Source organism: Emys orbicularis, chromosome 3 (genome assembly GCF_028017835.1).
Source record: "Emys orbicularis isolate rEmyOrb1 chromosome 3, rEmyOrb1.hap1, whole genome shotgun sequence".
Lineage (NCBI taxonomy): Eukaryota > Metazoa > Chordata > Testudines > Emydidae > Emys > Emys orbicularis.
The window spans coordinates 14,153,578-14,166,492 of record NC_088685.1 but is presented as its reverse complement, the minus strand read 5'-3'; the positions used below and the strand labels follow the sequence as shown (position 1 = coordinate 14,166,492).

The window sequence follows — 12,915 nt, the reverse complement described above, 5'->3', positions numbered from 1 at the left end:
AAGCTTTCGTGACAATGCCTGTGTACTCCGGTAGCCAGCTGTACAAATAAATCAACCAGCCCACGTTTCCCATGGACTCTGCACGTTTGAACTGCTGAAACCTGCTCTTTCTTCCTGATCTCTGTGCTACTATGCTCAGTAGATATGCTCTCTGGGCATGAGTTAGACTGGCACACATCTGACATCTCACAGTCTGCCTGGTTCCACTCAGCGCTGCTGCTGTGATCTCACAGGCAAAAATCAAACACATTTTCCCATACAAAAAGGACACTTTAGCCACCTCATGGCTTTTTGCTGGAGCTCCTGACATGTCCTGAGGCCTGGAGTTGAGGAGTCAGCTATGTGGACAGAAAATAAAGACACTGACTACCTGAAGCTACTTTTGCTACACAGATGCTAGCAAAAGGAGAACTCCAGGAGGCTTCATTTGGAGAAACATCTAATGAACTATCCAGACTCTACGTCTTCAAATTTCAATAGGGAAAAACAACCTTGTGAAAGATCCAGGCTCTTCCATGTCTCGTCCCAGACAGAAACAGTATAAAGAGTAGAGGGACAGATAGACCAAAAAAAATAGTTGTATCCACAATTTTGATTTCAACCCACTGTAGAAATTAGGTTATTTTATAACACTCAGGTCTGCACCTGAGTTCAGATTTTGAAAACCCTACATCCCCGAAGTCCGGAGGTACTGAATCTAGGTTCTGGGTTAGACCCATCTTTAGCTTAAATTCTCATCCCATCGCTCCTAATGAAAGAATGAATCTTTTTGAAGATAGATGTAACCAGTAATAGAAAGTGTAGATTGTGTAGTGAGGTATAGATAGATAAAGATATGAGTAGTCATGTAATTAGTAATGCATATTCACTATAAACCTTGGGGGACGAGACTACTTATTAAGAACAAAGCACACTACCTTGTTTCCAGTGTATGAAAGTAGAACTTATTCTGCTCATGGACACGTAACATCCTTGTCATCTCTGCTGTGATTGGGTACATGATGCCCACGCTGTCAGGATTTGACATAATGCAGACATCTCTGTCGTCACTATAGCAACTCTTCGTAAAACCAGTAAAGGTGACTTCTGACAAAGATAAAAACACATCTCATTGGGAGAGGTTGGCTGAATTTTCTTCAGGGTTGGGAATCTGAGCCATGCATCATAAGGCCTTGTCTATATTAGAAATGTTGCTCTGGAGTAAGTAAACCAGTTTAAAATCAGTCTACTTACATCAGTGCAATTCCTAAATATGTAAATAAGTTTAAATCTTGCTTAAACTAAATCAACAGAACCACAGTTTAACCAAGCTTAAGAGTGTCTACATGAGAAGTTTGCACTGGTGTCATTAGACCAACTTTAAATTGATTTAGTTGCACTGGGGCAACTTTTCTAATATACACACAGCCCGGACGTGGCTCTGCCATGGACCAGCTGTGTGAACTGAAGCAAGTCACTTCATCTCTCTGTACTCAGTCAGTATCCCCCTCTCTATGGAACTTGCCTACTACATGGAGTGGTCAGGCGTATTACTTAACTAATGTCTGTAGAGAATCTTGAATGTGTAAAGGGCTATTTTGAATAAGAACAAGAAGTGCATTTTAAAAATGTATTTAACCCTTTTTTTGTGGCTTCTCTCTTCTTTTTAAGTGAATTATAATGCCCATGAAAGTGAAAGACTAAATTAGAGCCGGGATTAATGCAGACGGGAAGGTAGTCATCCCTACCAACTCTGATAAAGCATTTCAACCCTGACCTGTAAGAAAGCGTGGTCCTGTGGTTAACATGGGACTGGAAAGATCTACGTTCAAGTCCCTCCACTATCACAGATTTTCTGTGTGACCTTGGGCAGGTCAATTAATCTCTCTGTGCCTCATTTCCCCATCTCTAATGAGGATAACAGTTCCTAATAATCCCTCTCTCACAGGGATGTTGTCAGGTTAAAGACTATGAAGGGCTCAAATACTATGATAATGGGGGTGACATAAGCACCTAAGCTGGACAGCTCTGAAACATATCCAGCTGCTATGGTAATGCAAATAATAAAATATCATTTGGCATGTCCACTGCATTTAAACCGAGGACTCAAGGAAAGAAAGGGCGTAATAGTCTATAGCAAGGGTTTTACAGCCTTCCTCTAAAGCAGGAATTGACAACCTTTGGCACGCGGCCCATCAGGGAAATATGCTGGTGGGCCGGGACGGTTTGTTTACCTGCAGCGTCTGCAGGTTTGGCTGATCGCAGCTCCCACTGGCATCGGTTCATTGTTCCATGCCAATGGGGGCTGCGGGAAACGGCGGCCAGCACATCCCTCGGCCCACACCACTTCCCACAGTCCCCACTGGCCTGAAACGGCGAACCGCGACCAGTGGGAGCTGCGATTGGCTGAACCTGAGGATGCTGCAGGTAAACAAACCATCCCAGCCCACCAGTGGATTTCCCTGATGGGCCGCGTGGCAAAGGTTGCTGATCCCTGCTCTAAAGTCATTTGTTATTCTTCTTCTTCATTAAAATAACAACAATGGTCCTTTTATTTATCAGCTTTCATTAAAAAGGATCACAAAGCACTGCAAACTTTGTACATAGTAAACTAATTTTGTAAAACCCTTCACTGACTCGGTATCCTTGTCTAGACATAGATATCAATATATCAGACAGATGGATCAAATTCAGAAATAATTTCACCAAGCACTGAAATGCAGATGTCTTTGGGGTGGAATGTGGAAGATATTTAATAGCATATGGCAACACTGCACAACAGTTTGACCAGGAATTGCAGAATACGAGGTGATATCCTGGCTGCACTGAAGTCAATAGGAGTTTTGCTATTGATTTCAATGGGGTCAGGATTTCGCCCACTGTAACCATTTCAGATTGCCGGGGAGGGTGGATTTGAAGTAGGCAGAATGTAATTACCTGGGATGGGTTTTCACCAGGACACTGGGGTAATGCAAAAGGAAGACCAACCTTGTAGCTTCATGATCCCTGATACTGCTGCATAATTTCTTATTTTGTGCCATGGATTATCAGGCCGCTGGCTTGGTTCAGAGGCAAATGAAGGCCACAGAATCCCAATGCGACCTCTCTGAGGATAATATGGAGCTCGATCCCTGGAAGTCAAGTTAGCTGAAAGGGGCATGATCCTGTCTTTAATGCAGTCAAAAGTTGAGCTTGTTGCAATAATGACAGAGTTTCTAAGTTCTATGTATTTTTTCCCCAAACAATACTGCTTAGCAGATGGGCTGTACACCACTGGCAGAACACCCACAGCATTGTCTACTAGCATCATATTGTCCATCACTACACTGCTTTCAAGCTGGAACATGACTCCATAGTCGTAATTCTTGTAGGACAGAAAACCAGTGATTCTGGTGCAGTTTTGAAACCCATCTCCTCTGTATAAATGAACACCATGAAGGCTTGAATGGGCCACATTTTCAGCACAATACTCTCCAGCTAGGAAGCATTCATGACCTCTGATGTGGAAGGCTATACGCTCCGAACCTGCCACGACATTGCCAAGCAGGTAAGAGCCATCTATTTTGTTCACTTTGATGCCAGCAACCCAGTCTGGTAACCCCTCTGGCTGCTTGCTGAGAATGATAAGGTTCCTGATGAGAGAATGGGTTTGGCCTTCCAAGTCAAAGCCAGGGCCAACCGTGTTGAACACCACGTTGTCACGCAATGAGATTCCACTGCTTGTCACTGCTTGAATGCCACCCCCACAGCTATGGTGAATGCTGGAAGAGATAATTGAGGATCCCAAAGCTATGTTACTGAAGCCAATGGCAGGAAGCTGTGATGGTCCAAAGTTCAGAATTTCAATGTTTGAGAGCCGAAGGTCACCTATAGTGTGGTAAATGAAGTGAGATGAAAAGGTGATTACAGGTAGATTGGCTTGTATGACCCCCTTTGTCAATAAGAAAATAAATAAAATGCCAAAAACAGGCATTTGTTTGCAAAACAAGAACAAGTGCTATTAAAATCTGAATGTTTTAAAGTTATTTATTACTGTTAATGTTTCTTATTTGCTGAGCACTCATTATGTGCTCAAGATTGTACAACCCATAAAAGAAGTTACAACCCCTGCTCCTGAAAGCATCCTGATCTGGTCTGGACAGGATATTTGTGATGGACTGATATGGATGGGACTGCGTGGGTGAGTTTCAACTACCTGCAAATTCCGTTCCACTGGTATTTCTGAAGCGTCCCACCAGAAGCCTCCCAGAGCAAGCCATGTCTGACTTAATCTGTATGTTGCGTGTTAGGAGCCCAACCTCAGCAGCCAACGGAACACGTCTGCCATCTTCTATGCTATGGGAACGCCCTGTGGCATTTCAAGGAGAGAAAACAGGATGAATGTCTTGGATGTTTCAGTAACCAACGCTTTGGGGATGTCTCGTCTGACAACTGATGTGTGGCTTCCTCTCAGAAGTTGCATTGCCTTTCAGGTTTGATTTTCCTCAGGGGCTCTCTGCAAGCACCAGCAAAGAGAAACAGCTCCCTGCTTGCCCCTATTTGGGATGAGAGTGTATTTTACCAACATCCTTTTGTTCCCAGTAAAGGTGAATGCTAAACCTGTTCACTGGGACCACCACATGCCAAACTGACGGACAGATTCCAACTCCATTTTCTTGAATTATATCAGCAGGAGACATAATACCTTAGTGTGCTGCACTAAGGAACTGATCTCTTCCCTGGGGCTATGAATTCACATAGTGATCAGCCTGGTGATGATGTTAAAAACCAATTTACTATAAAAACCTTGTACTAAGATTGCAAGTACAATACAACACTCTAAGAAGACAGTCTTTCTAAGGAGGAAATTCACACCAGTAGAAAAGGTCCACACAAGGCCCTGACCAATGCTTAATTTTCACTTGAGTCCTTAATACGAGGTTTAAATAGAGTAAAGGTCTTTGGTCCTGTTGGGTGATATTCCCCCCAGTGCAGAAGACCTGCTCGCTCTTCTTATGCAGGCAAACTTCCTTTGACTTATAATTAGCAATTTCAATGATGGTTTCATGGAACTGTAATTGCTTACCGCAGTAAAACTCAAAGGATGAAATCCTGGCCCTACTGGAGTCAATGACAAAACTCCCACTGACTTCCGTAGAGATGGGATTACACCCGAAGTGGCTTCAGTGTCACTTCTCCTGGAGTAAGGATTGCAGCATCAAGCCCACAAGCAGAAGTTCACTATAAATGAAACATACTGCAATGCATTGAAACAATGGGGTCTTTTATTCTATCCAGCCAAAAGTGAAGTTTGGCTCTGCATGGGTTAACTACAAACGAGTTCCATGGTTCATTATCCTTTTTCTTCATCCTCCCTTCAATACTCTGTAATTTTAAACCGGATGAAGATTTTTGTGTGGAGCCAGAGGTGCTATCACTGACAATATTTAGTGCAGATTCATTGGAGAGTTTCTGTCAAATTATGGAAGTATAAAAGCTGGAGGAGGCCCCCACTGGCAAAATATTTGTCAGGGGGCAGTTGCTACCAGGGAATGGGCCATTTCCAAGGGATATACTGATACTGAAGTAGAGGTATATAAAAGATCAATCTTCAGAATTGTGCATGGGTTGACCTCCCTACGAAACGGATTGACATCCACCAAACACTAGACAGGAAAAAGCTAACTTGATGTCAGAGACTTTTGATCACCTATGAACGGATGGCAAATTAAAGATGAAAGTCTCTGTATTTATTTATGTTTCTTTTGAAAACCACTATGCCCGAAGAAATCTTAAAATGCCCAAATAATAACTATAATAAAAAGATCTGACCACCTCTTAAGATAAACCATAGCTATCTAAACATCATCCTACCACAAATAACTATCCTCATCCAACCACCCCCTAGGGTGACCAGACGTCCTGATAAAATCGGGACCATCCCGATATTTAGGTCTTTGTCCCGCGTCCCGACCGATCTTTGGTCGGGACGCAATTTGTCCCGATATTTCGTTCCGCCGGCAGCACTCGCCTTATTTATTTATTTTCTCTCGCTGCTCCGCTGGCAGCACTCGGCTTTTTTTTTTTCTTTTTTCCTCTCGCTGCTCTGCCGGCAGCACTTGGACCCCCCTCATGTGTCCCGATATTTTCTCCCTCTCATCTGGTCACCCTACCACTCCCTGCTCCTCACACCCGTCCCTTCCTGAAAAGTGAGACAAAAGAAATGAGTCTTTAGTTGGGCAAACAGTAAAACCAAGCTCTGCTGAACCAAGGAGGTGAATGGCTCCGAGCCAAGCATAAGTCACTTAGGGCTTCTCTACACTACCCGCCGGATTGGCGGGCAGCGATCGATCCAGCGGGGGTTGATTTATCGCGTCTACTATAGACGCAATAAATAGACCACTGAGCACTCTCCCCTCAACTCCAGTACTCCACCAGAACGAGAAGCGCAAGCGGAGTCGACAGGAGAGCCCCAGCTATTGACTTACCACAGTGAAGACACCGCGGTAAGTAGATCTAAATATGTTGACTTCAGCTACGCTATTCACGTAGCTAAAGTTGCATATCTTAGATCGACCGCGCGCGGTAGTGAGGACAAGCCCTAAGAGTGCCTTCATATCACATGGAGAAAGAATCTCCTGACAATCTATCTATGACACTATATTGATTTAGTTATTCATTCTTTCTTACTTCTGCCACTAACCCCTTATTGCCAAACAATACTCAGATATTGCTGCAATGCTCAGGATGAAGATGGATGTAGATATTATGCCACAGGATTCCCTGGAAACATTCACAATAGTTCTGATCCATTTAATTTATTATTGACTTGAATGGAAGTTAGCCTGAGTAAGGACTAAGTAAAAAACAATGGCCCAGATTTGCAAATACTTATTGCCAGGCATAAAACTTACTACTGTACCAGGAGGAGTCCCATTGACTTTATTATCCGTGGGCCAAATCTTTAGATCCTAATGATCTTGATTTTATATAACAGCTTCTATACAAATATACTATAAAATGCTTTACAGAATTAATCATATGACTAGGTTATATGTTATACTAAAATAACATATAAGTAAACTATGAACAATACATTTATCTCTGTAGGTAGATACATATTTCAACACATATTTTATATCTGTGTATATATATTACATATACCTGTATTTTATAGTCATTTTTCAAGGTTTGAAATTCAATTTAATTTTTTTTTTTAAATGACGTTTTTGTGAAATGTTCACCCTGTTTTTCAACTAACTAGAGTGGTGGTCCAAATTTTCTGTAATTTCAAATAAAAGAAATCAACAATTTTCCCTTTAAAATCACAGGGATTTTTTCTCTTTATTTCAACCATCTCTGTTACACATACACACAAAGAACCTGGGATTTTCAAAAACAGTCAGCACTGGCCTAATTCCGCTCCCACTGAAGTTAACAGTAAAACTCCCCATGCTGAGCAGCTTTGAACTTCCCACCTGCTACATAATGCAAGCATGAAGCAGCATATAGAGAAAGAAATGAAGATGCATGAAGAAAGGAGTGGGGGTCGGGAATGTAGGTTCACAGGGAGATCTAAAACAGGCAGTTAAGGCAAAGCCATACAGAAAGTCTGGGCCAGATATCAGAGCTGCAGAAGCAAAGGCTCTCACACCATGAGTAGTAAGAATGTGGAGAAGGATAAAGGGGAGGCAGGTGCTATATATAACAGATTTCTTACCAATATGCCTGTGGAGGAGACGTTCCTGGAATCTAATGCTGTGACCATTTATTTCTTTAAGGGTGACCACCTCAGCTTGGTGAGCGTCATAGGAGGAGGAACTGATGACAATGTTTCCACCAGGACTCCAGTCCACTTCATCCTCGACCCAAATCCTGTAACCCCACAAAAGTTAAGTGATATGCTGTTTAAGCTATGAGAAAGGCTATATTTGTGGAATTCCTGAAAGAGATCAATAATCTTGCCATGGCAAAACTAGCAAAGAATACATTGACATATATATTTCGAAGAAGTTTGATAAGAGGAATACAGAAAGTCGGATGAGAAACATGGCCTGCATGAGCCATCATCTCAGCCACTAATCTGCTGAAATACTGAGCTAGGCTTTCATTTTCTCTCATCTTAACTAATTAAGTAATTCCTCCTTTTAGTTGTCAGCTCTCCTCTGACGCATTGCTGACTCATGGTTGGAAATTGAAATGCAGCCTACAATACTCAGAAACTTACTGTAACTCAGTTTATTCAATATAAAAACCCTTCCCCTAGCTTAAAGTTCTTCCATTGATTTGCCCATGTCCTGTATCTAACCTTATTTCTTCCTGGCAATCTAGGTTCTTATTAGAACTGCTCAAACATTGTATGTGAATAAGTTATTTTTGACTGAAAATGGCTTTTTTGTTGAAATGGGAATGTCTTTTGGGGTTTTATCTACCTTAGGTATTTACAGGGCCCCATCAGCACAGTATCTGAGAGCTTCATAATCTTTACTGTAATAACTCTGTGAGGTAGAGAAATGATATTATCTCCATTTAACAGGCAGGGAACTGAAGCACAGAAAGGCTAAGTGACTTGCTCAAGGTCACACAGGCAGTCTGTGGCAGAGCAGGGACTTGAACCCTAAATCCTAGTGCCCTAACCATTGGACCATCCTTCCTCTCACCCTTTTTTTTCCATTGAAAAATGACAAAACTGAACATTTTTCTCTGAAAACCAAAACAATGTTAGGTTTTCATATGAATCTTGACAGAGGAAAAAACAAAACAAACATTTTCTGACTAGCTTTAGTTCTTTTACCATTACCATCACTATGGTACCTGAGGCCTGTTCTCTGGTCCATTCTCTATGCTCCTAAATAACAAGATTTCCTTCCTCATAGTGTCTCCTCAGTGGGTAATAAATCCTGTACTATGGCCACCACTATCAGAACTGTTTCTCTGCATCCACTATAAGGGATCCCCATCAAATCTTATCTGAAAACCCATGACTTCTCCTTGACCTCAGCATCCTCTTTCATAAATGACCCACTTTGATATACTGCATCAGCCTTTACTAACCTGCTTTACTCTAAAGAAAGGCAAACGTAAAAGACAAAGTATGTAAATGTGTGGTTACGGCATTGGATTGGGACTTGTTAGATCTGAGTTCAATTTCTTGCTGTGCCACGATTTCCCTGTATGACCATGGACAACTCACTTCATCTCTTTGTGCCTCTGTTTCCCATCTCTAAAACAGGGATGATAACACTTCTTTCTCCAACCCATGATCTGTCTTGTGGTCACCTGCTGAGGCTGACCAGGGAGTCACCTGACAGGAGACTGGTAGGTAATACAGGACAGAAGTTGCTCTCTTTGTTCTCTCTTTGGCCATTTTCACTAGCTTATGGTGAAGGAAGCTGCTGTAGAAGCCAGATAAGGCTGGGGTGGGAGGGCTGGACCCTGACTTCCTGAATACAGATGGTCCCCCAAGTACCCCCAAGGGAACGGTGAGCTGCAGTGAGGGGAAATGCAGATAGGGTTTATTATTTTTGTATGGACCTGTGTATTTCTAAGTAAAGAGCAGCAGAGTTGTAGACCTCTGTGCAAAACATCTGTGTGCGTGATATGCCACAACTACCATGTGCCTCCTGAGAGTCCGAGAAGGCTTGCGTCTTTGGTGGGATTCTGAGAGAGGGTGTGTTTAAGTTACAGGGGGAGTCAGAGGAGCCAGCACTGGTTCCAGAGGCTGGACAGCTGGGCTGTCCGGTCACAGCTCTTAGGAGGGAGCATTAGACAGAGAAGTCTGCACTCCAAGTGTGCTTAGGGAACCCAAAACTGGGACACTGCGTGGGCTCTGTTCAGAATCTGGAGGCTTAAAACGCCCAGGGATCCAGAGGCTAGTGGATGTGTAACACTAGCAAAATGGGCCCTTATTTCAGTTGGGGCTTCTAGATGTGACCACAACAGCAGAAGTGAACACAGAAAGCCAAATTCATTACCTGGAGGCATGTCTGAGCAAAACCTCACCTTTCATTGCCAGGTGCAATGTCACTTCCAAGATGTGTCCAGGATTTCCTAGGATAAGCACTATGAATCTGCACCTTCCCATAAACCCCTGGAACAGAGATATAAAGCCAAAAGCTAAGGAAGGAGCAGGACTTCTGCTGAACTCAGAGTGCTAATGGCTTAATGCAAGGAAAAAATTGTCATGTGTGTTCAAAAGAGTTTTGAAGATTTCAATACATTTTGCACCTGGACTAGACCTGAGAGAATCACATGAACATTCATTTGAATTTCAAAGTGAATACTGCCCGTATTCAGGACTAGAAATAAGTAATTAGTAAAATAATACGGCTGCAGATTACAAAGACAAGTAGACCATTTAATCACAGAACTCCCATGAAACTGGCTTTCAACATCTTAACCTAAGTACATAAGTAAATACTACATTTAAAAAAATAATAATAATAGTAGAACTGACTGAACAACAGAATTTCTGTCGTGGGAAATTCTGATATTTCAACATTTGCTTTTTGTTCCAAATCAGGATGAAAAATTGAAATAGTGAAACTTTTCAGATAATGAAGCATTGCAAAATATTTCAATTTGGAAATGGTGAAACATTTTGTTTCAGCACTTTCTACTAAAAAAAACATTTTAGTGTTCCCAAATGTTGAACTGACCTGAAACATTTAGAGTCAATTCAACCTTATGCTGCATTTCCCTATGATGGCATCTTGCCTTATGGGAGTTGCAGTTCAGGTGCCTGATGCCCCCATTCTCCCCTACGGGCCAGGCTCCTTTGCCAGACTACATCTCCCATGATGCACCATGTCACTTGGTTAGAAGGGAGGCTGAATTGCATCATGGGAAATGTAGTTCAGTCAGGGAACCCATGAGGGAAAGTGCCACCACAAGGAAAAACACAGTTTAATGTGAACTGACTCAAAATGAAACTTTTTGGACCATTTCAACAAATTGAAATATTTCAGTTCAGGTCAAACTACTGGTTTATTAGATATTCTGATGCCGGGCTCCCTCAGTGTCCCCTGCTGAAGCTTTTCTACTTTGGATAAATACGTAAAGAGTCAATGGGCCAGAGAGAGAGAAAGAATATCACTTTAGAGCCTGATGGTTAGAGCACTCAGCCAAGATGTGGGAGAGCCAGGATTCATTCCCCTTTCTCCAATGATTCTTTATTTATTAATCCAGAGCACAAAAGCTTCAACAGGAGAGACTGAGGGAGCCTAATATCAGTATGTCCCATAGGCCAGTGGATAGGGGACTCACCTAAGAGGCTTCAAGTCCCTGTTTAAATCCCTCCCACCCTGAACCAAGGGATCTCACCTACCAGGTGAGTGCCCTAACCACTGGGCCAAAGGAGGTTGCTATCATTGCCTGCAAAAAAAAAAATAATAATAATAATATAGGCACCTAACTCCTGAGAATCCCAAGAAGAGGGAGGCACCTCCCTTCAGCCAGCATATAGATGCTGAATTCATTGGGACTGGTGGGGCAACCCCTCTCGTTGGCATCTTGAATTGGCTAGGTTAGGTGGGGAGCTGACTAGCATGCTGGCTTTTGTAGAAGTCATTCTTAGGTGCCTAGCTCCCTCCATTCATGTGAAGCCTGAGTGTCTAACTCAGGCTTAGTGGATCCCAGTCATTTTCTAGGTGCCTAAGTTCCTTTGTGAACATAGCTCATAACCCAGATTTTCTGTTGCCCATTTTTGTGCTTCAGGGTCATCCATCCTCCTTTCACCATAAGTAGGCACACGTCTGTACAGATAACATTAGAAAATGGGGTCTACCACCATCAGAAACATAACAACATTATGAAACCAGAAGTTCAGACAAATTTGGATGTCTGAAAACATCTATGTTTGGAAATCTGAAAACAACGTGTGGCTTTATGAAGAGAGATTAACCCAATGTGAATCTGCATCCTTTCAGCTTTAGCTTTGGTTTACCAAATGACACCCATGAGTCAGATCCTGAGGTCCTTAACTCAGGCAACCTCTCACTGACTTCAGTGGAATTTTGCCTGGAAAAAAATACTGAATAAAGTCTCCAGGATTTGGCTTTATAAGGGTAGAATGGGAAATATTCTTCTTAGCTTCATCTTAAAAACTGTCTCCCTCTCACTGAGGCATTTTTCTGCAAATAGATGGTGGGGCACTACGCAGTACCAGGCTCAACAGCAGTAGACTGGTTATTCCACAATGTGATTTTTCCATGAAAAAGCAAATATGTTTTTCATACCAAAAGTTCCTGGGTGGACACTGATTCCATCCAAACGATCACAATAAACTCCCTCAGATGCCCGAAGAAGGATCAATAGCTTCATTCCTCTTTCTAGGGGATGTTGAAAAGTACCTGTAATAAAGAAAAGGGGGGGAGGGAAGTTTCAGTGGCCGTTGTGATAATGAAAGAAAGAGAAGAGTATATATTAGAAGAACTGAATGTTGTTTTTTTTAGAAGATATGCTCTATTTCAAACAGGAGTTAATTCAGGGAAGTCCTACGGCATGTGTTGTACAGGATGTCAGACTAGATGATCACAATGGTCCCTTGTGACTTTAGAATCCATGAATCTATGAAGAAGGCTGAGTTTAGTGATATATGCCTCAATTAAGCAAACTATATGTGTATCCTTCATCGTATGATATCTCACAGATAGAAGGTAATTTTATGGAACTCCGAAACATGCTGAAGAAGAAGAATGTCTAAGAGGTCTTCTCAGAGATCTTTCCTGTCCCAAGAACAAAGGAAGCCAGAATGCAGAAGATTCTGGAGGTGAACTGTTAGATAAGTAAGAGGTGTAGAGTGCAGGGTTTTGGTTTTGGGGAACATTGGTCCACCTTCTATAGGGAGAGGGGGCTGAATAGTTTGGAAGACCTCCACCACAGTGGGGACAGACTAGCTAGAGTAGTCAGGAAGGCATTAAACTAATAACAAAAGGGGAGGGCAAAAAAAGGGGAAGA

General features: G+C 42.3%; 1 protein-coding gene across 1 annotated transcript in view; it reads right to left on the bottom strand.

Moving 5' to 3' along the window:
• PKHD1 (PKHD1 ciliary IPT domain containing fibrocystin/polyductin) overlaps positions 1–12,915 on the bottom strand; it is a 382,916-nt gene that overhangs the window by 96,707 nt on the left and 273,294 nt on the right. The window contains exons 52-57 of the mRNA XM_065401532.1: positions 12,195–12,308; positions 9,961–10,048; positions 7,679–7,833; positions 4,175–4,327; positions 2,968–3,846; positions 918–1,086 (exon numbers count right to left, since the gene is read on the bottom strand). Of these exons, the coding sequence (XP_065257604.1) occupies positions 918–1,086; positions 2,968–3,846; positions 4,175–4,327; positions 7,679–7,833; positions 9,961–10,048; positions 12,195–12,308 (1,558 nt within the window). The remainder of the gene's footprint in view (positions 1–917; positions 1,087–2,967; positions 3,847–4,174; positions 4,328–7,678; positions 7,834–9,960; positions 10,049–12,194; positions 12,309–12,915) is intronic.